This window comes from Calypte anna, chromosome 21 (assembly GCF_003957555.1).
Source record: "Calypte anna isolate BGI_N300 chromosome 21, bCalAnn1_v1.p, whole genome shotgun sequence".
Lineage (NCBI taxonomy): Eukaryota > Metazoa > Chordata > Aves > Apodiformes > Trochilidae > Calypte > Calypte anna.
The window spans coordinates 7,301,930-7,325,759 of record NC_044266.1 but is presented as its reverse complement, the minus strand read 5'-3'; the positions used below and the strand labels follow the sequence as shown (position 1 = coordinate 7,325,759).

Genomic DNA, 23,830 nt, shown 5'->3' with positions numbered 1-23,830 from the left:
CGATTTCCATTTGTGATGACATCCAGATGGCAATCCAAGGCCTACCTTTTGTAAACAGGATGCATATTCATGTGGCTCTCAAGTACAGCTAATTATTTGGAACTAATGGAGAATGCTATGAGAGTATTAACTGAAAAACCTGCAAGGATTTCTACTGTCAAAAATCTTGACCTGCTTATTTCATCTTTATGTTTCCCTTTTCTGCAACAGCAATTTCATCTGGGTTCAAGTAAAAGCCACACTTATAAATGAAAGAAAACCCAGTGTAACTTTATTATGACAGCATTTATTTAGAATCTGTGAAGTAGAAGCCTAAGGTTGCACTTTGCATCCAGACTGATACACACCGAGGAATAATAATTATAACATATGAAAGTAGATTCTTAATTCACTCACCTTAATCTCAGACTGTTTCTGGGACAGCATTACTGAGAGTTACCCCAGAGCTCATGCTCTGCCTGAAATCTAGAAAGAACTATGGGGAAACACCAACACTGTGATAGTAGTAGAGCCATTTAAGGTAGTGAAGTTTTAAAGGGTTTACTAGCAATGGTTTCAGACTTTCACACTGTACTACAATAAATAATCACCAGGGGCTGTCCAAGACACAGGCAAGGCTGATTCAGGTGTTTTGCCTGGCTCAATTTTAAGTGACACAACTGAGTTTTTTAAGAGGTTATTTGGTTTCATGACAGACACCCACTCCAGTTGCCTTATGCACTATGTGCTTCTGGTAAAATGAAATTACAGACTTTTTTCCCCTCCCTCTTGACAGGCTGACTTTGCACAGACAGAAGATAGGAAAGATTCATTCCAGGCCACAGAATGAATTATGCCACTGGGGTTTGTTGCCTAGATAAAGTGCTAAGTGGAACACAGTTAAAACACAAATACAGCTGAACAGCACAGAACCACCACTACTGAGATACAAATAAGCACACGAGTAAAACATGGCCCTCTTCCCCCCCTTAAAAAGGGATTTTTTAAAAGCTATTATTCACAAGTATGTAGCAGAGCAAACTTTTATCCTATTTAACATCAGCATCTTTCTTCCTTTGCAAAGAGACTTTTGATCTGCCACATAACACAGGACTGAAACAGCCTGGATTATTTTAGCATTGTTCAATTACACTTTGGAGCCTACTTAGTACCTTAAAGCAGATTACAGCCTGATAAAACTACTGGATATTTTCATGTATGGCCTTTTTTTTTTTTTTAATAACTTTATTTAGTGAGTGATCCAAAGGAAGACTGAGATTGAATCCAGAGACTCCGTAAGTCTTCTTGTTGAAAAAACCCCTCATCTTCAATACTGTTGCATACTAGTACATATTACTACTGTCAGGAAGAACTTATGAGAAAAAAAAGGAAAAAAAGGTGTCCACACTACTCCTCTAATGGACACATCAATTCAACTGTGAAGTAAAAGCCAAGCTGTTATCTTTTTTCCTTAGAAAGGGAATTAATGAAAAATCTTGTCCTAATGCATTTGATTTGAACAAATTTTTCCATAAGTTTGGCAGGCACCACAGAATCATTTTAAATACAACTTGGGAGAAGCAGATGATAAATGCTTCATAAATGACATTTCAGAAAATGCAAAAGGAACAAAAAAAATCTATTAGATCATTTTTCTGCTAGTTGTTGATGATGAACCAGCAGCTGCTGGCTCTTAACCCTGTAGCAATCATGTCAAAGATAACAGGGGTTGGCTCTGATCAAAATCTTTTATTCCACCCAAGTTCAGCATGCTGTTTTCTTTTTTAGGGGTTGTACTCCTCCATACCCTTTTATCCTACTGATTTTCATTCTAAATTTCAAATGCACCCCTCACCTTAGCAGCAACAAGCAACGTTTCAATGCATAAAAATAAATTACTAAGAGCTGCCTCTTTTCCTCAGGGACTCCTGAACTGTTGTCCTAAACTGCAGCAGGAAGATGTGTGTATTCCAGCAATGAAAACCCATCACTGAGTCAGGCAGCACCTTCTGAACACTAAGGCCTGGGAAATGTAAAGTATTTGCAATGCAGACAAGAAGAAAAAAAAAAAAAAAAAAAAAAAGCAAGACTCTAAAAGGGCTGAAGAAGTTACAGAACACTCCCAGAAAGGGGGAAGCCACAACTTCCTTATGCAAGGAAAAAACAAGTTTTGGGAAACACAGCTGAGGAATAACAAGATCCCAGTTTTTTCAAACATGTCCAAGACTGGTCCATAGGGGAGAATGCCAGGTGCCATCTTAAATATGCTCTAAAGGAGATTATGAACCTTGTGTCAGTAATCACTTGCAAACAGAGGCCAGGCCAAGGTCAAGGAAAACAATTTAATCTGTGCTTTATGTTATCTTCCCAAAACTTGGTCAGCTGCTGGTTCTGAAATGCCATCTCCACTCCACAAATCCAGTCAAGTGCTACTCCTTGAACTGACAGCATGCAAGGATTTATTCAGAAATGGTGTTCCTGCTGCAATATGAAAAATTTTACAAGAATGAATTCTTGATTGATTGGGCAAAACACATCACATTTTGTGAAATGGTCACCTTGTCTGATATAATCAGAATTCATTAAATAAATTGCAGGAACAAGACTATCTGTCAAATGTTATATATCTTAACTGCCCAAGGACAAGGCCTAAGTTGCATTAAAAATTCAGAAGGGTATTTGTTTCACCAACTACAGAATAACTACGAGGTACTTAATAACTGCACCTTTTGACGAATTAAATGATAATAAACTTCTTAAATAAGGTTTTGTCTAGTCATTTCTAAGGTATTAAACTGTCAGTCCCCTTGTCTGGAACATTTGTTTCTGGAGGACACACTCATTCACAGTTGTTTAAACTTGGCAGTTTTTGTTTAGTTCCATTTTCTTCTCACTGTGTAAGGTGACAACCTGCAACACAGGCCAAAAGAAAGTTTATAAAAAAAAGAAATCACTGATCTGTTTAGGCAGCTACTAAACTTGAATTTCACAACCCTTTTTTGGGAGCTGCTCCCTAGCAAGTTTTTTAAATTGTTATTTCATTTAAAATATTACCTTGTACATTGTATGTACCTTTTATGTACCTTGTACATATTTGTCACATGAAGTAATTTCACAACATCCTTCTCCTCTCTTCCTCATTTTAACATATAGTTAGAATTCTTTTTATATTAAAAAAACCCAAAAACTGTTTAACCTTGCTCACAACAATTTCCCTTATTTTTCCATATGACCTCAATTCTAGGACAAAAAACTGCCATATCCAGGATATATCACTGAATCTGCGACACAGGGGTTACCAGTAGAAACCATTCTGGAAGCCTAACTGCTGCTATTGCTGTCAAATCAGCAGAAAAATATTATGTTTCTTATAAGAAAAGTGCTGTGAATTGCAAATACTAGCAGACTAGTGCAAATACTAACAGAACTGTGAGAGTAAAAATAATTCCAATGAAAACTGCTAAAAACAAAACTATACCACTTCAAAATATTCATGTATGAGAGAAGAATAAAGCTATGAGTTGCTTTCTCTTTCACAGCATGAACACTGAAACTTCAACCATAAGAACTCAAAGAAACTAAATACTATGAATTTGGTCTTTATTTGGTCTTTCTGTTCATGATAAATAAGTATAATTCCATCAATAAATTATTCTTGGTTACTCTCAAATGTTTATTCTTTGGGGTTGTTTCTGGTTCTGGGTTTTTTGGCTTTTTTTTTTTTTTTAAATATTTGTGAGCTTTTGTAAGGAGCTTATATTTATAAAATGGGTGGAAAGACCTATTTTTTCTACTTACGACAGCCTGAAATCTGTAAAATCCAGAACAATTAAAACTTTAAAAACCTATAAAATAGCACAAAACCAAAACTGAGGAAGCAGCAAATCAGTTTACTGATATTTTTATCTGTAACTTCATGAATGCAAATAAAACTTCTATGCCAGAAAAAATTACCTTCAGAAGTGTCTTGTCTGGCTTTTCTGATTTGCAATATAATAAAATTATCTCAGGTTGTTTTTCTAGCCTTTCAGGTAAATCATAGGCACACAAATTCTATTTGCTAAGATAATGCACATTTAGGAAAAAGCATAATACAGCCTCTAATTTACCAAGTGTTACTCACATTTGTGCTAAGTATGTTTTTCATTACAGGCAGCAGAAGAAAAATCAGTGTTTGATTTTCAGTTTGTATTAACTTACAAATTACTGTTCAAGAGAATAACCAAGTTCACCACTTCTTTCTCCCAGCCCCCTCCTCAGTCTCTAAAATAAAATAATAACTGTTCCCCTAAATATCTGAGTCCATTCCCAGCATGAGCTCAGCAGTGTGCTGCCCTAACAAGTGAGACCAGGCTCTAAATTTCAAGCTTTAAAAAAATTTACAACAATGCCATTTAAAATATTGTCTCCCTTCCCTCTCTGGCTCATTGGCAACCTTCAGGGAAGCCCAAAATAGAGATATTCACACAGGAGAGGAGTCGATACCCTTGTGGTACAACTGTAAATACTTTTTTTTTTTTTACTCCCTGGAAGCAAGAGGTTCTGCTGAGATTTTGGCCTAAAACGGTGGCCAAAATGTCAGTTATATAAGGCCATGTGTGGAGGCACATGCACTCTAGAAAAGATTGCTACTGATTTAATCACGGAAAAAAGCGGTATCTGTCTGCTTCCACACACGTATTTACACCGAGATTAACGCACCCCCCTGGAAATTCTTCTCCCACCTTTCCTCCTCCGCCAAACTCAGCCAGAAGCAGTCGTTCAGGCTGCGATATCCCATAGCGACAAGCTCACCACCCCTCTAAAAACACCCGGACATTTAAAAACATAGAAAATAAATAACAAAGCCTTCGTTTTTCACGAGCACCGAAGCTGCAGCAGCCGCACACACACACACAGACACAGACACACACACACAGCCCCGCTCCTCAGCCACCCTTCACCCCTTGCCGCTGCCCACACACCCTCCCAGCACCCACCCCACCCACACACTTCGGAGTTTTCGGCGCCTGCCACAACCTCCGCTCCGCAGCCGAAGGACACTCCGGCCCCGCCGAGCCCCCGCACCTTTCCCCGGCTCCGCACGGGGACGTTTTCCCCTCAGCTCCGCTCTCCTCACACCGCCCGCACCAACTTTTCAGCAGACACCGCAACTCGCCCGTTCCGCCTCACGGCCGCCCCCCTCCCGGCAGCTCGGGGGAAGGTCACGGCGGCCGCCTCCGCCTCCGCCCCACCCGACCCAACTTGGCGGCTCTTCCCGCTCTCTCCTCCGCCGCCCAGAGCTGAGGGGGGGCGGCGGGGAGGGCTCTACCTTTCTTGGCTTTCGGGGAGTGCCGCCGGCTCCGGGCGCTGGCTCGCTCTTCCTCAATAGCGGCGGCTATCTCCGGGTCGTCCTCCCCATTGTACCACACCAACAGCTCCTCGCCGGGCGCGATTGGCTGCCGGGAGAGAAGAGAGAGGCGCGGAGCCAATCAGGAGGCGGCTTGTTGGCGGCGGGCCCCGGGCTGAGGGGAGGAGATGGGGGGGGGGTGAACGGGGAAGGGAACGGGGGTGGGAAGGGGGGGCGGGAAGCGGCCCGACTGTCCCCGCACAGCCCCGTGTGCTGCGGCACCGCCGCCCGCGCCCTCTGGTGGACGGAGGGCGCGCAGCGCCGGGAGCACCGCACCCCCCCCAACCCCCGCAGCGTAACGCGGGGAGCCCGCTGCACCGGGTGAGAAAACCCCCACCCGGGTAAAAAGACACCCGCCCGGGTAAAAAAGATCCCGCCTGGGTAAGAAAGACCCCACCCGGGTAAGAAAGACCCCACCCGGGTAAGACCCCCACACCCCACCACCCCCTCCCGTTTTCCATCTATAATGAGGATGCCTTGTGGTCGCCCCCCACCCTAGAACGTCAGTGTTATTAATTAATGACACCGTTTATTAAAGATGTGGAAGTTCAAGCTGGAACACCCCCGAAAAATCGGATTTGTCTCAGAACTGTGACACTGAGTTGAGTCCCTGCAGGCTGGATTCAGCCCAGGGGAACGCCCCCCCCCCCCCTCGGTGATTACTATTGTTATTTAACGATTTAATGTTTTATTTAGTGTTTAATTTCTTAATGTTTAGTGTTTCATTTCTTAGTGGGGAGCTACTGGCATTGCTTCAGCTTAATACACCTTACCCAAGGCATTAAACAATGAGTAAAACTGCTCCATCTTCCACTAGAGTGGGAATTTAGAACAAAATCCAGAGATACAAGGGAAGACTGTGGCAGTGAGCTAAAGGGAATACAGCTGCACAGTTAATTACTACAGGTTTCACAGATCCACTTAATCATAATAATGAAAAATCTGTTTGCCACCCCAGTTTTACTACTGATTTTTTTCATCCAATTTTTAACAGGCACAGGGAAGACCAAACGAGCCCAACAGGCACCACTGCAGTGACTGCTCCCACTCCCAGCACTGCCACCAAACTCATCAATCCCCATTTCTCTGATTATTTCACATGGTCCTGAATGCACTATCAGACTCAAACTATCAAGTCCCCAAGCTGGATGACTCAAGATGTATCTGTACCTATTCTTTTAAAATCTTCCTAATTATCTCTCCATTTCCTCAAGCGTTCTATCCAAAACCAAGAAAAATCAACTTATTTGATTATTTAAGCCTTCCTTTCCCTTAACTACAATCCTCCCCCCCTGCTCCTTTTCCCAGGACTTAATGAACATTGGGTTGTGGAGATAAGATACTATTTTTGGAGTCATTACATTAGACTAAAGGGTATCCTTACACTGTTATTTCCAAGTCTGAAGCCAAAGGGAATTTTTGTATCAAGAACAATAGAAATATTTGTTTCTTCTAAAGCACTTTTTTTTTTTTTTTTTTTAAAGTCTCACAGCACTTGATAAAGGTGATAGTTATCTTTATACCCCCAGACACTGGAACAACAAGAGATACAAGATCCCAACGACTATGTTAAGTGTTTAAGGTATAAGCAATGCCTACAGTTTGGCTGCCTGAAGACTTCTGAGGCTTGACAGGATAAATAGTGGTAAACCTCCTTGCAGGGTTCCATTTTGCAGCTGTTGAGCAGCAAGGAATGAAGAAGACTTGTCTGATGCAAACTACTTAATCAGCTAAACAAGATACAAAGTCAGAGGAAAGAGCTGGCAGCAGTTTTAGGCAATGCAAACACAGGATGGTAACAAGCATGTAATTTGTTAGCTGTGTGGCTGGAACTAGCACTCAGCTCGATGAATTTAGTTTTGATGTAACTCCTCTAGAATTAAAATGAAGCCCTCTAGCCTTGTGCTTCTAAAATGAGATGGAGAAGTAGCTTCAAAAGCAGGCAACTAGAACAGTTCCCTCACAAGCAGTAAGAGAAAAAGATCCCACTGACCAAGTGCCACTTCCACTGCTACTCTGACACCAGGAAACACGCAGACATCTCTTCATGATGACACCTTCTAGCAACAACTCTCAAAACCAACCCCCTCCAAACAATTACTTACAGACTGTTTGGGTACCAGCAGTGTCAGGTTGGCACAGCTTGGTTAAAAAAGGGATGAAACTTAGAAAGGCTCCCTAGGTGAGTAGCTTCCACCTGCTTTTTGGTGCTTTATGTTTTTAATGCAACATTTAGCATTCCTTAAGCTGAATATTTTCTCTTCGAGAAGTTTAAGGTAATTTTAAAATGTGTTACTTTCAAAAGTAATATCCTAACAAGTATATCCTAAAAAGTTTGGACTGTCTAAAGCAGAGTTAATGTATGAGCACTGCACTGTGTCTAGTACAGTCTGATGTGGGCATTTGCCTGCCTGACCTCTGATTTTCCACTGCAAACACTGCATTTTAGTGTGATGCTGTGCTTTTGCACCTGGATGTAGCCTTATCTCCCCAAATGTAACCACAGTGTGCAGTCTGTAACCCTGTTACACTGTGTTCCTACCTAACAGGGAGGCTCTTGAGTTACTACAAACCTGTTTGACAAAACATTTTTCTACAAACAAATTAATTTCACCTGAATCAAGGACAGCTTCACAGCCAAGCTTTCTGAAACTGAGTTTTCACTGCAATTTTACCTCTTCAGAAATTACCAGGTCCTGCACTATGTGCAGAACAACACAATCCAACTGGCTCATTTCATCAAGAGGCAGGAGGAACGTCTGAAACCCTGCAGTGAGTTTAAGCTGATTCAATGAAATATGGTGATTCTCATTTATGCATCCTGGGGAAAGCATATGCAAAGCAGCCTGAAACATCTTCAGTCTTTCAGTAAAGATGAAGAGAAGATAGAAGAGAAAAATATCTGCTTGTGCTCACTTAAAAATTCTACCCTGTTACTATTCATTAACAGCCAAGAACAGGGAAGTTAAAGCTCCATGCAGCTTGAGGTTCATTTACACCAAGCAAATTTAGACATTGCTTATCTCAGCAATGAGGCTTGGGAATCAGCCTGTTAAATTTACAAGTTAGAAAACCACAAAAAACTGAAGAAAAGCTTGGGAAAAAGACAAATACCTACAGAAACATTTTAAATGCTTCAAGGTAAAGCAGAACAGAATGACATACACGCCACTCTAACTCTCTTTGGGGCATAAATAAAGAAGGTGTTGTTTCTTTATGATCACATGGAAATACCCTAAAATTCATGACTTATGATAAAGATCAGGAAGGAAATACATGCACATACCTGGGCTGGAAAAGTTACAACAGTTTCGAAATGGCAGTGCATTTTTATACTCTTGGGAAGGACAAGAGATTAGGCAGAACATTGGATTTAATATATTCGTATTAAACAGTAAGCATTCTTACTGATTTGTGAGCTGCTTCTCCTCCAATATGGAGCTTCAGTTAAGCTTTACAGTAACCTGGTTTGACACAGTGAAGCTAATTTGATCCTGGAAATTGTTTGCTTCCTTCTGAGCAGCATGAAGCTGGGATTACTAAAACAAGCCACTCCAACCTGGCTCGTGCAGAACCAGTCAGCATGTCCACACTGCATTCCAGGAACCAAGTCCACGGGGCAGAAACAACCCCGTGGCTCTGTGCCAGCTCAGGTCCCACTTGGTGTGACACCCCAGCACAGAATGACCCTGAGCTGCTGCTTCTACAGTGGCCTCCAAGAGGTAAAGCAGTGTTTTTGCAGAGGCAGCCTGGAGGTGACACCATTGCTGATGGAATGCTGTCTCCAACAAGTACACAGCCCAGACACCAACATGAAATTCCAGAAACTTGCCTGGGAATGGGATTACTAACACTCAGCTGAAGCAAATAAAGAGCTATGCAGCTCACAGGTATCTCAGCAGTTGCTGCAGGGGCAAATAAACCCTGCTGAAGGTGGCTCTTTGAAGAAACCTTTTGTGTCCCCAACTCAGCATCTCACACTGCAACAAATCCCAGACAGATTTTAAAACCAAGAAAACTGATCCTCACAGCCCACTCTAACTGTCCTCAGAAAGAGCTGCTTGGCAGCATAATCTCGTTGGCAAGACCTGCTAGGATAAAATTCATCAGGTCACAAGAGCAGACAGTCACAGGAACAAAAGGAGATTTCAGATGCTGAGGCAGGGTGTTTGTTATTCTGTCAGGAGTTCTCAGCCTCTTTTAGTGGTACAATTATTTTCCAAAGTGCAACATTATCCATCAGAAAACAAATTTGAAACATGTGAATGTCTACCTTTATTAGCAATAAAACCTTTGCAGAAAGGATTCAATGAGAGAGGAATTTAAAATGTCAGAGTGACTCCAAAAGCACACTTACTTTAATGAATTAGTGTGACTATGGGCAAAGGCAGAGGCAAACAAGATAAAGTGTCTAGAGAAAACTAAGCTGACTAGAAAGTCACAATGGGAGCCTGCTCTCAGTGAATAAACACTGAAGAGAAGTCAGCATCTGGCTGGCAGTAGCCAACCTCTACTTGAATGCTATTAGAAAAAAGCTATTAGAAAAACCAAGAAAATGTTTAGAATATGGGTGATTTCTTTTTTTGTTTGTTTGGTTTTTCCCAATCTAGGCTGAGTGACCTAAAATGTAAGTTTTACATATTGCTATAATGCCCTATAAACTTTAAAACTGCCTGGTATTAACTCTTTCTTTTAGTAAGTGAAGGCCAGAACCCACAGATGGTGTTGGCCTTAGTAGGAAATGTAGGAAACAGCAACAGTGTGACAGCAAGGCTGCATATACCCCAAAACCACAAAAATATTCTAAATAAAAACAAAGTCAAGCTATATATACTCACTGCTAGTACGTTCTTGATCAGAGATTCAAGTAATACTATTTAGCCACAATACTTAGAATACTAGCAATACCCTAACATTACTTATATAAACCCTTTTTATCTTGGTTTGGGAGGTACAGTGCCCCAGGAATTACACTCTTTTATCAGCCCCCTATTGCCTGAATAAAACTGGAATGGTATCAAACCAGGAAAACTTGTTTCAGGAAGCTACCTATAAAAGTGTCTGGACAATCAATCTTTGTTGTACAATGCAAAGACCATCAAAATAACTGATTCCTGAAAAAAATCTCTACCTACAGAACAGAAAAACATTTGATTTATATATGTGCTATGCTTTTGCATTCTAGTTCAAATCAAATTTGGTGCTACAGCAAATCATTAACCAACAAGATAGACTTTATGTTAATACATATCCTACAGTAGACCCTAATGTCAACTCTATTGGCACAGAAGAATTCAGACCAATTAAATGTAGCATTTGCAGTATTTTAATTCTACTGCATAAAATATTTAAAGATTGATTTAATACACGGAGTAAAATAACTGGACTTGAATAAAGGGGAATAAAGGACAACTAAAAAAAGGTAGCAGAGCTGTAACTGATTCTACACACACCAGTACCTTCAAACTTTTGTAGTATATGGTCCTGTTGATCTCCAGAGGAAACAGGTTTTGCTCCTTCCCTGAACGTGCCCAGTTTATATACCGCAGCCAGTTCCCCTTCTCTGGATCAGTGGCATCAACACACATCCACCCCAGGTTTGGGTAATACACCTGGAGACAAAAATGGCATTAAACACAGAGAAAACACTGACCTGTACATGCACTAACACACTGCCCCTTCTGAAGCTACACAAAGTAGTAAGCAATCATCTAAGGAGAGAGATAACACCACAGATACCAGCAGAGGCAGGGGCTGGACTGGAGGGGGAGTGCTGCTGGTCTACTGCAATTTTTTAGTGTGTCTGGCAAAAAAAGAAATTTTGACCTGCAAGCCCTTCTCAGCAGGTTTTGGGCTCAAAAGTCAAAATACTCAAAATATTTTATGCTGTCTTTTCAGTCTGGCAACCCTGAAATGATTCTCTAGACTTTGTATTTAGTCAAAGGACTGATTTTAACACAAAAAGGCAACAGAGCTTTTTTTTGCTATCTGATTAATTGGGAAAAGTAACCACATAGATAAAGTTAGAAACATTTGCTTCATTTAGAAAGGTAAGGGAAAGTGTAATTTAGATTTCATCTTTTTCCAGGGTACTGAAGAAAATCTTAACCTTTCAGAAATCTTGTGATCCATTAACACCTGACCATGTCAATAAACTCCTGGTTGTTCCAAGATGCTCTGTAAATTCTTTTTTTTTCCATTCTTGGAGATAAATTATTAACACCTACTCCTGCTCTACGTTTCAAGACAGCTTGCATAAAGCAAGGTTACTGACATCTTCAGTATTTTATGATGACAGGCAGATCTGCTTCTCTTTCAAGACTTGTTATATCATCTCCCACTTTCCCTATTATAATCCAAGCAGGATGCCTCTAAATGGAGCTACCAGTGGCTGCTGTACATTTTTTGACAAACTGAAGAACACAGCACTGTTTGGCAACTAGAACTAGTGTTTGGTTTTTTGCTGTTTTGGTCAAGTCTCTAAATATCAGCCTCTACCTGGAAGAGCTCTTTTCCAAACCCAGCCTCCCCAGCTCATCACCTGCTGCAACATTCACTTAGCATCACTGTGGATAAGGAATAAACAAGAATGCAAATTTCACTGTAAAGTCCCTCATTCTGTTACATGATGTAGCTTTTATTGCCTCTGATACTTATTTCACAAGCAAGTCTATGTCTTTTCCAGCTGTTTTACAATTTCAAGTACACTTCTACAGCAGTCTAAACCAAGAAGCATTTAATTAACTGATTTCTTTTGTGCTGATATACTGATTTGATAGAATGAAATTTTATCAATACATTTCAATAAATACACCAATATTATCTCAGTTTCTCTCCAAGCAAAGAGGAAACACCTCCCTTACAGCATGCATTTCATCTCTGAAATCATCTTCTTTCATCTTCTGAAAGAATGTTCATCAGCACACCCAGCCCTTGCAACATGAAAACAGCTTCACAGACCAAGACTGTAAAAGCAATCCTTGTTAAAATGGATGAAAACAGCCAAACAATGCTGCAAGAGTTGGCAGATACGGAATATATGGCAAAGCATAATACTTTATTATTTTTTTATATTACTTCATTAAGGTTTTATATTACTTATAGCTTTTTGCACAGAACTCCCTCACTTTATTACTTTCCAGTTGAAGCTTCTCATTTACAGGATTTTATTTAGAAGCCTTGTGCACTGTGAAAAAGGAAATGGCTCCAGTTCCTCTGTATAACACTGTGACTTCAAGTGATCCCTGTGAACCAGGATCAAGATCATTCAGTGCAGTTGTGCCAATCATCCTGAACTGGCAAACAGCATTTCCCTCAGTTCTGATTTATTTTCCTCTCTGACAGAATATGAAAATATGTTCTCTCCTCAGACACAGCAAGCATCCACTGACATGAAGTGTCATCTTATTCAGAAATATATTCTAGCCTGGCAGTTCAAAATTGATAAACTGACTGGAGATGCCAGCTTCTTGAAGCCTTATTTTTCCTCCAGATTAGCTTCACTAAAGAAACAAAGAGGAATCTTGTGGAAAAGGTTGTTCTCCTAGCTGAAAGTCCATATCCCTAACTACTCCTACACACCACCACCCTTTTACAAACCATATTTTCTAACAGTTAAGATTCTGGCATGGTTTCAGGTATCAGCATATGGAGCCAACTGCTGCAGTCTCATCTTAGCTGCTTTTTTAAATTCCAAAATCAGTATTAAAGTCACACACAATTACTTCAAAAACAAGTCAGGGTTCCCATTATTGCTTGCATTGCAAACTATGAAACCTTATATCAGCTTGTTTGCAACTATCATTTCTCAACACATTTTAAACATACCAAGACAGATCCACTGAGAAAATTCAAAATTCCAGCAGTTAGAAAAACAATTGCAAGGTCAAGAATTTACTTGACTGATTCAATCTGAAGTGTGCTTGTACCACATCAAAACTGGAGATACCTTATGGAGCAGAGTTTGAGATACTATTAGCTTGATGCAACTACCATTATTTGAACACTTTATTAATTTCCTAAATGTGTATTTGCATTTATGGGAAATTGTTCCAGATCAGTTCCCATTAATGGGGGTTAACATTAAATTCCATATGTGTGCCCAGTGTTTTACAGTACAATTCTTGCAGGCCAGGTGTGATCCAGAGGCAGTAAATAAGAAAATTAATACAGTAGCTTCAAACAAAGCAAATAGTTTAAAGCTTTGTAATTCAGATGGCTGCTGAAGCCATGTGTCCATAAACAAGTGTTTACAATGGCAGACATAGATAGGTGGCAATTATTTCACCCCATGTCTGTTTCTGAAACCTCTGGAAAAATTAAAGGCTAAATATTGCAAAAATGATTTTGCAATGCAATATTGAGCTAGTGAAATATACCTTTTCTATTCACAAGCTGTTTCTTACCTCCCACATGTATACATTGCTCTTAACTTGAGATCTTTTTTTCTTGTCACCAACAAATGGTCCAAACTTCTTGCCTTTTAAAATTGATTTTGTTGCCCAGACACCTGAAAACACAGATATCAGTAGGTAAAACTAACAGAACTTACCTCCAGCAAATCTTCTACTTGCTATTCATATTTCTTAAGATCATTATATATGTGTCTATCTCAGATTGGGGAGCATTTTTCAATATTTAAGGAGCTTTAAGGAGCTTATAACCTCTTAGTAACAGCAATGCATCTATTGTCAGGCTCATTCCTCAAACTATCAGCTTCTAACAGCAGTTCTGCAATTCTGACTCCCAAAGCTCTCTCATGCTAAACTTTGCTAATAAAGAAGCCAAGCGTTTTGTATATATTACAGAAGTAACACTTGGCTTCACAGAGCAGCCTTCCTGTGTGCACTGAATTTGTTCTTTTAAATTCAACTTATATTGACTGGACTTTAAGGTGCCACATTCTAAAAATGCAGCAGTAAGATAACTGCAAAACACAGAAGTGTTGAAGTTCTCAAAGTGAACACAAACCAGTAAAATAACATATTGTTATTTACATAACCTAATCTATTGGCATTTTGGTCCATCTTTGACCCCAGTTCTGATGTTCTTGGAACATCATCTTGGGATGCTGGAGAAACTTGGAATCTGCCCTCTCCTTCCAACAGAAATCTTTTCAGATAAATGCTTCAGACATCATCTCTACACAGCACAGGTGGGCACCAAACTTGGACAGCAACTGTAAATAATGTGAGCTAAAAAAATTCATCCTCTTTTTATAGCAGTAGCACTCACCAAGCCGTGTCTTGTCAACAGCTGATGGGAAGAGCCTCACATCCTCAGGAAGCCCCCTGAGCACGTGCTCAGGTACATCATCCAAGGTCTCCACAGCCACAGCAGGTTCAGTTGTGTTCTACAATTCAAAAAACCAAAAGGGCCCCAAACATTAACAGATAAAAACAATAGCACAACAGATGATCAACCCATGCACACACAACAAAGAATCCTGACTTAAAACAAGTAAAATTTCCAAATTGCCATTTCAACAAGGGTCCCCTCCATCAGCATGCTGGCCTCTCCTTAAAAACAAATTCAAAATTCACCCCCTTGAGTTACTTGGGGAAGAGAGCTAAAGGCATTTTCTTTTTCCTGGCTAAATATGACTTACCTGACAGCACTACTATATTATGCCTAATAAGGAACAAAACATGTCTATTATTTGAGGTTTCAGCTGTATGCTACATCTTAAATACAACCTCTTCAGCTAGAGAATGTGTGTGACTGCTCCTGAAAAACTCATATATTTAGGTGCAATACATGATGCATGTACTAGAAATTTAACTATTAAAGCCATGTCTTTGAATAGAGAGGGTAATTAGATACTAAAAGCTGACCAGTTTGAAAGGTGTACTCAACACACAATTCTAAATTTTTCCATTTCCTGTACATTTTAGAGAATTCTTCAAATTTTTTCATTGTAAGCTGAGATTAACTGCAATTTTCATGAGTATTCTCTAGTTTTGTACTATTTGTGTTCCTAATGAAAGCTAACAGGTATATCAGAGTATAAAGGCATCTCAAAGTTTCAAAGCAAAGGGCAATTCCTGCTCCAAAGCACTTATGGTCTAAGGGTGCGGACCTGGTTGTGCAGACTTCCATTGTAATCCTGTCAATCATTTCCTAACCCTGCACACAGAAGTTCCAAACAAAATAACTGTGTCTGCCTCTATGCCTAAAGGAAAGACTGAGGTCAAGCTTCAGTAATAGGAATAACTTTCATGGAAACACACAACTAATGACTTTGGAAATCCAGCACAAAGCCAGATCATCAGCTACCCACCACACTGAGGATAACTTCACACATATTAGCAATTCTTTACTCTCCCTTTTGAACTCCAGACATACTAGATCTAATCAGTTCCAAAAGAAAAGAAAAACAAAAAATCTAAAATAATTTCTGGTATTGCTTTATGTCAAAAGGTAGAATCACTTTGGAGAAAAACTAAACAGAAGCTTATGGAGAAAGCCACATTCATACACACAGTTCACAAAAATGAAAAGTTATTTGTTTTACTTATTGAATGGAGGATGTTGCAGCAAACTAACTGCTCCAATGTATACACCAGAACTTGCCCTACTCTGCTGTAAACACAGGTGTATCCTGTACTGCCCAGTAGCGAATGGCAGGTGGTCAGAAACAACCTACCTTGCAAATATTGGAGACAAAGAGTGTGCAGAACACCCCTGAGATAGAGGATGGAGCTTCACAAAGCTTCTGCTGGCTCTACTGTTGCTTTTCTACTGCTCTATTTACAACCTACAAACATGCCATTCCACTCCAAAGTATCTGCATGTCAAATTAGAATAAGCTAAAAGCAGGTTTTAGAGAGAATAAAGGGGTTTAAACCATGTCATTAAGTTATTATTTCAGTATCCAAAATGTTAATCATAATTCCTAAATAAATCAAGAGCTCAGAACCCTTAGCCAGCGGGTTATAATGAATATAAAAGGTTTTGAGGTATTTATAGTGAAGTTTGAAAGGCAACAGGAAGGTAATAAATGATTTATGGAAGTCCAGTAGTTTTTTTAAGGAGCCTATGAGGTTCTATAGGCTGCTTGCAGTGTTATTCATACTACTATTTGTATAGTAGTATGCATAGAAAAGTAACCATTACTCACACTTGTCAATAAACAACTAGCTTGATATTACCTATTCCTAATCAAAAAAGCACTATTTCTGATTAAAATTACCAGAATTCTTGTTACAAGCATGCACAGTTTCCCATAAAATCTTTCCCCTTTATGAAAGAATTGTGCTTGCTGAGAACCAGGCATATGTTTAACTTTAAAAAAGTACCTGTCCTCTGACAGGGAATTTTGGTCATTCTGGTCAGAGACAAATACTAGTGGCAATGGCAATAAACTACTCTAATATGAAGAATGTTATACTTAAGCTCTGGACAAGCTTTAGAAGGTGTTAAATTAACAACAACTTGGGCTACACTACATGTGTCCAAGTAAACCCCAACTTTCTGGCAAAGATCTCTGCTTTTACATATAACCACAGAGCTGTTTTCATAGTTTCTGAGTAACACTCAGCATTTTCCATTGAGCACTTCTGGAATATGTTATGCTGAAAGTTTACTGGAAAAGTATTTTAAAACTTATCTCTAAAGGCTATAAAATTTAAGATTTTTGCCTCTAAAGCAAAACAGATAAAGCTTCCCAATCTTTTCTACTTACCACCCATTCTTTGTGAAGGTGCCAAGTATGGCAATTCTCTACATTTCTGGTGATTTGCTGAGTTACAAGAACATATCCTCTATCAGCTTTAACAGTATCAAGGAGAAAAATTACAAAACTAGAATCAGAAAGGTTATTCCACTGCTGTCCTTGTAAAGTCCTAACAGCTGCACAGATACATCCCAGAGAGTTATTTGTGAGACAAGGACCCTCAAGTTGGAAACCATGGAAGGAATAGAATGTCAGCAATCCCTTCCCATCCAAGAGAGTAAAGATGCAAAAAACCTCCTTATTCTTTAGTTATAATTTTTGAAGTCTACTGAAAGCAAAGTTCCCCCTTTATTTTGCTCTTCCAGCAACCCAAAAATAGCAATGAAATAAGTCTGATTTTCAGACTGTTGGCCTTGAGCTGATACAAAAGAAACATTCTCTTCTCAGCATATCAAGCAAAGAAACCCAAATATCTTTTCAGGAGACTATCCCATGATTTCACTGGGGGAGAGCTAAGCTTGCTTTTTGTAGTATTTTCTATGGGCATAGATATGGGCACTACAGGGAGTGAAAAAGACAGGGATCAGAGTGATGCATTTCAAAGTTCATGTTAAAAAAGGGGAGTGTGGTTTTTTGGTTGGGTTTTGTTTTGGGGTTTTATTTATTTGGCAAATATTTTACTTTTATTTTGGTTTGCTGGGGATTTTTTTTTTGTTGGTGTTTTTTGCTTTACAGCTACAGCTGGATGAGCAGTTAAAAATTTCAAGCCTGCAAATAGATTTTTAACTACCAAAACTTGAAAAATCAAACTCAACTGATGTAGACAGAAGTGTACAGCACTGTGTCATATCCTCTGATGTGTCCAGCAAGTTCCTCACATAGTTACAACTCCTTTTAGACTTACATATTTCAAAACTTTTCTGTCATCTAAGAAGTTTATTTTCATGGAGTAATATACAATTGGAACTTTATTTTACATCTACCTACATAAGTCAAAGATTAGCAACTACATGCAGAGAAGACAGCACTCAGACTCACTCACCACCTGTCATATTAATGGATTTCACAAGTACCAGAAGGCTGTATATGGCCTAGTACATAACAATATATTTCACACCTCAAACAAATGTTAATAAGAAAACAAATGCTTTACAGTAATATAAACAATTTATTTCAGTCAAATGAGTGCAATCTCATTTTATTTGCAATTTAAATGCAGCTACTTAAAACATTTTCCAGATCACAACTTGTCCCCAAGGAATGTCTGTCTACCAAACAAAGAAATGCCATATTTCAATCACTTTTCCACAACAATTAAGAATCATATTTAAATTTTCTGTTTCAAATATTCACCTCTTGATAAGGATATAAAGTTAGTGTACTGGTGCATGTCCTGCAGCCAACTTCCTTATTTCACTTAAGTCCTAATACAATATTTTTCACTCATTCCAGTACAGCAATTTTTAATACAAAAGCACTTGAAGCTTATTTCACTTTTAAGCTTCTTGCTCTGAAGTTCATCAGAAACACTGCTAGCATTCAAATTATCCAGGATGAAATGACTTAAAAGCAATGTAAAAAAACCCCACTCATCTGAGGGCTGAAGGGGTACTTTAATTAATCTACACGTTGATTAAGCAATTTTTCACACTCCTTTTGATATAATTGTACCAATAGACCAATTCCAAATTAAGACTATAATGCTACGAGTAGTATTTAAAAAGAGTAAATGCAACAGTAAATGCAATGAGATGATTAGAAATTATCAGAGATTACAGCAAAAAAGGAAAAAAACCCATTTTGAGTAACATAATGAGTGGCATTCAGTTAGTGTGATGTTTGGGTGGAAATAGGATTAAGATAAATGAAAAGATAAAGGATGCCACTAAAGAGAGAGGGACATAGCAGAGAAGTTGTAAGAGGTAACTGTGAAAAGGAGGTGAAGTGACCAAGAAAGACTGCTTGGCCCAAGCAGGCAGCTAGCACAAGAAAAGCAGGTCAGAAGCAGAACAGTCTCTGTTCAAGAGCCTCATCTGGCTACCCCTCTTTGCCACAATTTCACTTGTGTGTGCTTGAAAATTAAAGATGAATCAGAAAAATTTGAAATAATGATTAAAAATTCAGGAGGCATGAGGGGCAGGAGTTTCAGTACAAGTGCTGGTAAGATTTGTTAATGTATCCCTCACCACTCCAAGTAACTGCAGAAGCAGTTTTCCAGGTAGCAGAAAATCTTCTTCCAACTCTAACTTAATGCAGTCTGAGATGCAGTAAATGCTACCAATCAAACCTCATGTCTGCTTCACTTCTTCCAAAACAATTATGCAGCATATTCTGATGTAGTTTACACATTAAAGATCTTTTTAAAATGGAGTGCATACTCTATCCTGTGACAACAATCTTCCAAGGAACCCAACAATATTCAACCCTGCTTAATTAAACAACTTTTTTTTTTTTTAATCCTTCTCCTTTCTCCAAGAGGGACACATTAAAGTACTTATGTAAAGGTTTTCCTTCATTGCTTTAAGATTTCTAAGGGATAAAAAACAAAACTAGCAGTCTTTTCAGACAAACCCAATTAACAATAGCCCAATTCATTCCAGGGTCACCGGTACTAAAATCTTGCACAAAAAGCAGAGATAAGAAGAATGAAAGAAATACAAGAACAGAACATGTGAAAGATGTTTAGCATCAGGCAAAAACATTTCTTATACAGACCTGGCACTACAACTTGTCAACAGTGAATGAAATGACAAAGGCACTGCAAGAAAAAACACCAGAGGGTTGATGCTCAATACACACTTAATAATTGCACAATCAAAAGCCACATGAGCTCTGCACACTCTGGAAACTAAATGTGAAAGTCAGAACCACCAAGAAGGACCCTAGGCTAATGCAACTCTTCTCAGAGGCAGGGTCATCTCATTATTTAATTCTAAGATGACAAACTTCCCAGCATTGCATGAGCAATATTAGCAGTCCCAGTAAGAAAGCTGGACACTGCTTTCATACAGCACAGAAATATTATTTAATACTAGGAACAGATTGGGAAGGATGAGACATGATGGCAGACAGGACATGAGGAGACACGGACACAAATGGGAAGAAAACAGCTGATGATAATAATTAAAGATCAGGATCTACAGCTTTAAGAATTTTAGGAGAATCTAAAGCTTATAAGAATGACTAATAAAGCAGGATTACTACTCAAGAAGAAGGCTGTTTGCTTTATGTTACTGACTGCATTCAAAACAAACCGTACAGGTGAAAAAATTTTTAGTCTCATTAGAAATTAATTGTGTAGCACGTTATCCTAGTTACCCCAAATTAGACTACTAATGCTCCAAACAGTGCTAATGCACAAGTTATTTGTGTTATATATATGATGATTTATATTTGTGTATAGAAATAATACAAATATGTATTTTTTATAGTACATACTTCAAGGCTCTAATAGAGATTATATTTTGCTTTTTTACTTTTTAGATACACTCATATATATTGAAGATATTTACTTGAAATCAGAAGGGAAAAAAAAACCAGGTAACATCCCATGAACCCATTTCACAATATATTATGCATATAGTTGCATAACCTCAGAAAATACTTTCTCAAGAACATATTTCAGCAAAGTGCTAACTGTATTCAATGCTTCTGATAATCAAATAAGGACATAAAGGGCAATAAAAGTGCTCATTACATACAGGCACTGTAATTAAAGAAGTATACTGATTTACATGACTCTACCATGGCTGTTTCTGACTAAGAAAGCTCCTCTTTATAGCTGACTTTTTGAAAAAAATTAGAAAAGCATTCCTGCAAAGTAAGAGCCTATGTTCATGTTCCCATGGCAAAGGGACTTTGTGAGAACATTCAAAGAAAGAAACACTTCTGACAAAAATCAAGGCAACGTCTGTTTTCTGCAAGTGTATTTCAGCAACACAACCGTGCAGGATAGACAAACAGATCTGTAATTCCTACTTAAGTAGACAAATAAAAATAAAAAAAATGTACACTGGACAGTGAACAAAACAACACCCTCCAGTCAGGATATTCTTGCATCCACACAGCAGAGCATTGCATCACAAAAGAAATGTGCTTTCCCAGTCTTTTCACTCAATTTGAGGGTTACTGAAAAGGATGAAACTTCCTGATCAATCCCTTTCTGTGACAGATTGTTCATTGCCCCTCTGAAATGGTAAAGTGGCTACAAAAGGTTAAGGAAAATTAAAAATAAAAAGCAGTTTTGATTTTCAAGCCACTTTTACAGGGAGCTGGATTATAAGCAAAAACCTCAGGATGAAACAGATTTTTCTGAAGCATTTTTACAGGAGGTGCCAGCAGTAATAATTTACATACTGCTAAAGGGAATTCACAGACAAAATAACCCTTAAATCCATGAAACAAAATAAATCTCACAAGCATATACATTGTGGAAAGAATTATAAAATTTAATTACCCTCACAATTTTAAAGAACATTGTTTTTTCATGGATTGTTTACTTCTCTTATTAATAATTAACTGTTCTAATATCTAAGTATTTTGATAAAGTCTTACATTTATACTCACCTGGCTCATTCTGAATTCCTGTTGTGTTCTGAAAACATACACACAACAAAGAAACTCCTGTGATTACATGAGCCCTAAAAAGAAAAACAGACAATTGTAACACGTACCTACCTAGAGATTTACATTGAACTGAAAGCACACAGACCTAGAATTTATCTTACTAAAGCATTTGTCAAAGGGATATATTGCTTTATATTAAAAAATCTGCTCCAAGTGGTAGTTCTGTTATTATAGCCCAAATGTATACAAATAACCTCAAGACAGATATCTACCATTAATCTTTCTTACAGTTTTAAATGATGAAGCAACAGAAACCTGCTCAAGTAGGATTGGTTTGTGTGTTTCAAAAATAAGTTAGCTTGTTCAAGATTGAGCACTTAAGAACTTCAGGAGTCAGATCTCATTAGAATTTAATATCAAAGCATTACGAAAGACATTAAGAGGTTTTCAGATTAACAAAATGCATTTGAGTCTCCACTCTCCCAAATTCGAAAAAGGAAATTCTTCCTTAAAATTGAGCCCTTTATTAAGGTATTTTATTACCCTAAAGCATTTGGCATTCTTGCTTAACAAGAAGCCTGAGCTTTCAAGAGGTTTCAAACAAAAATTCCCAGCTCAAGTAGGCAGCAGATGGGGAAACTCATGACTCAAGACAAAACTAATCAGAATGATTCTGTATCTAAGAGTCCAGTACATCAACTCACATCTTAGGCCATTTGTTTGGGTTTTTTTAATACAAATGAAAATATTATTGCAAGCTATGCTGGAAACATTATTTTCCCTGGTGTTACACAGAATTTTCAAGAAATGAACAGCATCATTTTTTGGAGGTTAGCTGGTACCTAGTCATTTAAAGCACTCTATCAAGACTGCTATTTCTTCCTTCTTTTCAGTTTTTTTGGTTATAACAATTATCAGATTTTTTTCTAAGTACTTTGTCTAAACACTAATATTTAAAATACATTCAAACAAAGTATACTCCAAATGAATTCCATGTAATCCTTCATATTTTTGCACTGTAAAAATTCTTAATGCTCCATAACAACAGTGAAATACTGCCAAGCTTCATATAAATGTTGCATTGCTTAAGAAATTCACAAGAAAAGTAAAAACTTCAATGAAAATAATTGTTCTATTGTATCCAGCCCTTCCAGGATTAACTCCTTTTGTCCTAATATTTCCATACTACATTAGAATTTAGACAAAGAGCTGAAACATCTGTATTTCAGTTCCAGTTTTGCATTCTGTGGGATATACAGTGTGCCAGCAAAGACCAGCTACAGGATAAGGAGCTCCATCTGCACAGCTTTTGAATCTGAAGAAAAGCATTCCTCTTGGAAAGTACTGTTACAACTTCCCAACTTATTTTAGTACATCTATCAAATACTAATCAATTCCTAGGAACAATACATCCCAAGCATTTGAATTTTTTGGTTTAAATTGTCTCTAACACCAACAGAGAACAGAGCCAACAGCAAGAAACTACCAAACCAGTAGGGAACCCTCCCCAGCCCTCATTCCTACTTACTAATTGCTCCTGAGATCACTAAATATGGCCATGACAGTCATGTTCCTTCAGCTCTGAGTTTCTCATGCATCAACATGCAGTAAATTCTCACATATCTTCCACATACCCTTCACTTCCCTCAGCCTTGATAACTTCACTCGTTTTCCCACCTGACAAAAATGATTTCTACTTCAGACATTTTTACACAAATGCTTTAGGCAAATGGTTTCTGAAATGTGATCCATAAACTGCCTGCCATCTGATGAATCTTGCCTCAGCACATGGAATCTCTGATTTAAGAAAAAGAAGCTGGAATCATAATAAACTTCTGTACTTGAGACGAGGCATGAATAACAGAGGAGAACCCAGTGCTCTTGTTCATTGTTCATGGGGACAATACCTACACAATATCAATTTATAAATGAAATATTTTGGATAGCAAGAGAGGCATCAAAACATTTCCTAGGGTGAAAACCAATTCATTTTTAGTAACAAGTATCTTGGTTTTCTGCACTTGGCTACAAAACAAAAATCCATTACTCAAATAAAGACAACAAAAGCAAGAAGTCTTTCTGCACAGGATTTTAGAGCACAGCCTGATGAGGTACTCTGGCTGTAGCATATGACTTTAAGGGATTATTGTCTCCAGCTGACTACTTCTACCTTTTGTCCTCCCTCTCACTGAAGACTATCAATCCCTCAATGCCAAGGCTTT

General features: G+C 38.4%; 1 protein-coding gene across 1 annotated transcript in view; it reads right to left on the bottom strand.

Moving 5' to 3' along the window:
- The window catches only part of PRDM2 (PR/SET domain 2), a 51,515-nt gene that overhangs the window by 23,318 nt on the left and 4,367 nt on the right, over positions 1-23,830 (bottom strand). The window contains exons 2-6 of the mRNA XM_030463484.1: positions 21,609-21,682; positions 14,603-14,720; positions 13,774-13,877; positions 10,828-10,980; positions 5,291-5,417 (exon numbers count right to left, since the gene is read on the bottom strand). Of these exons, the coding sequence (XP_030319344.1) occupies positions 5,291-5,417; positions 10,828-10,980; positions 13,774-13,877; positions 14,603-14,720; positions 21,609-21,617 (511 nt within the window). The 5' untranslated portion in view covers positions 21,618-21,682. The remainder of the gene's footprint in view (positions 1-5,290; positions 5,418-10,827; positions 10,981-13,773; positions 13,878-14,602; positions 14,721-21,608; positions 21,683-23,830) is intronic.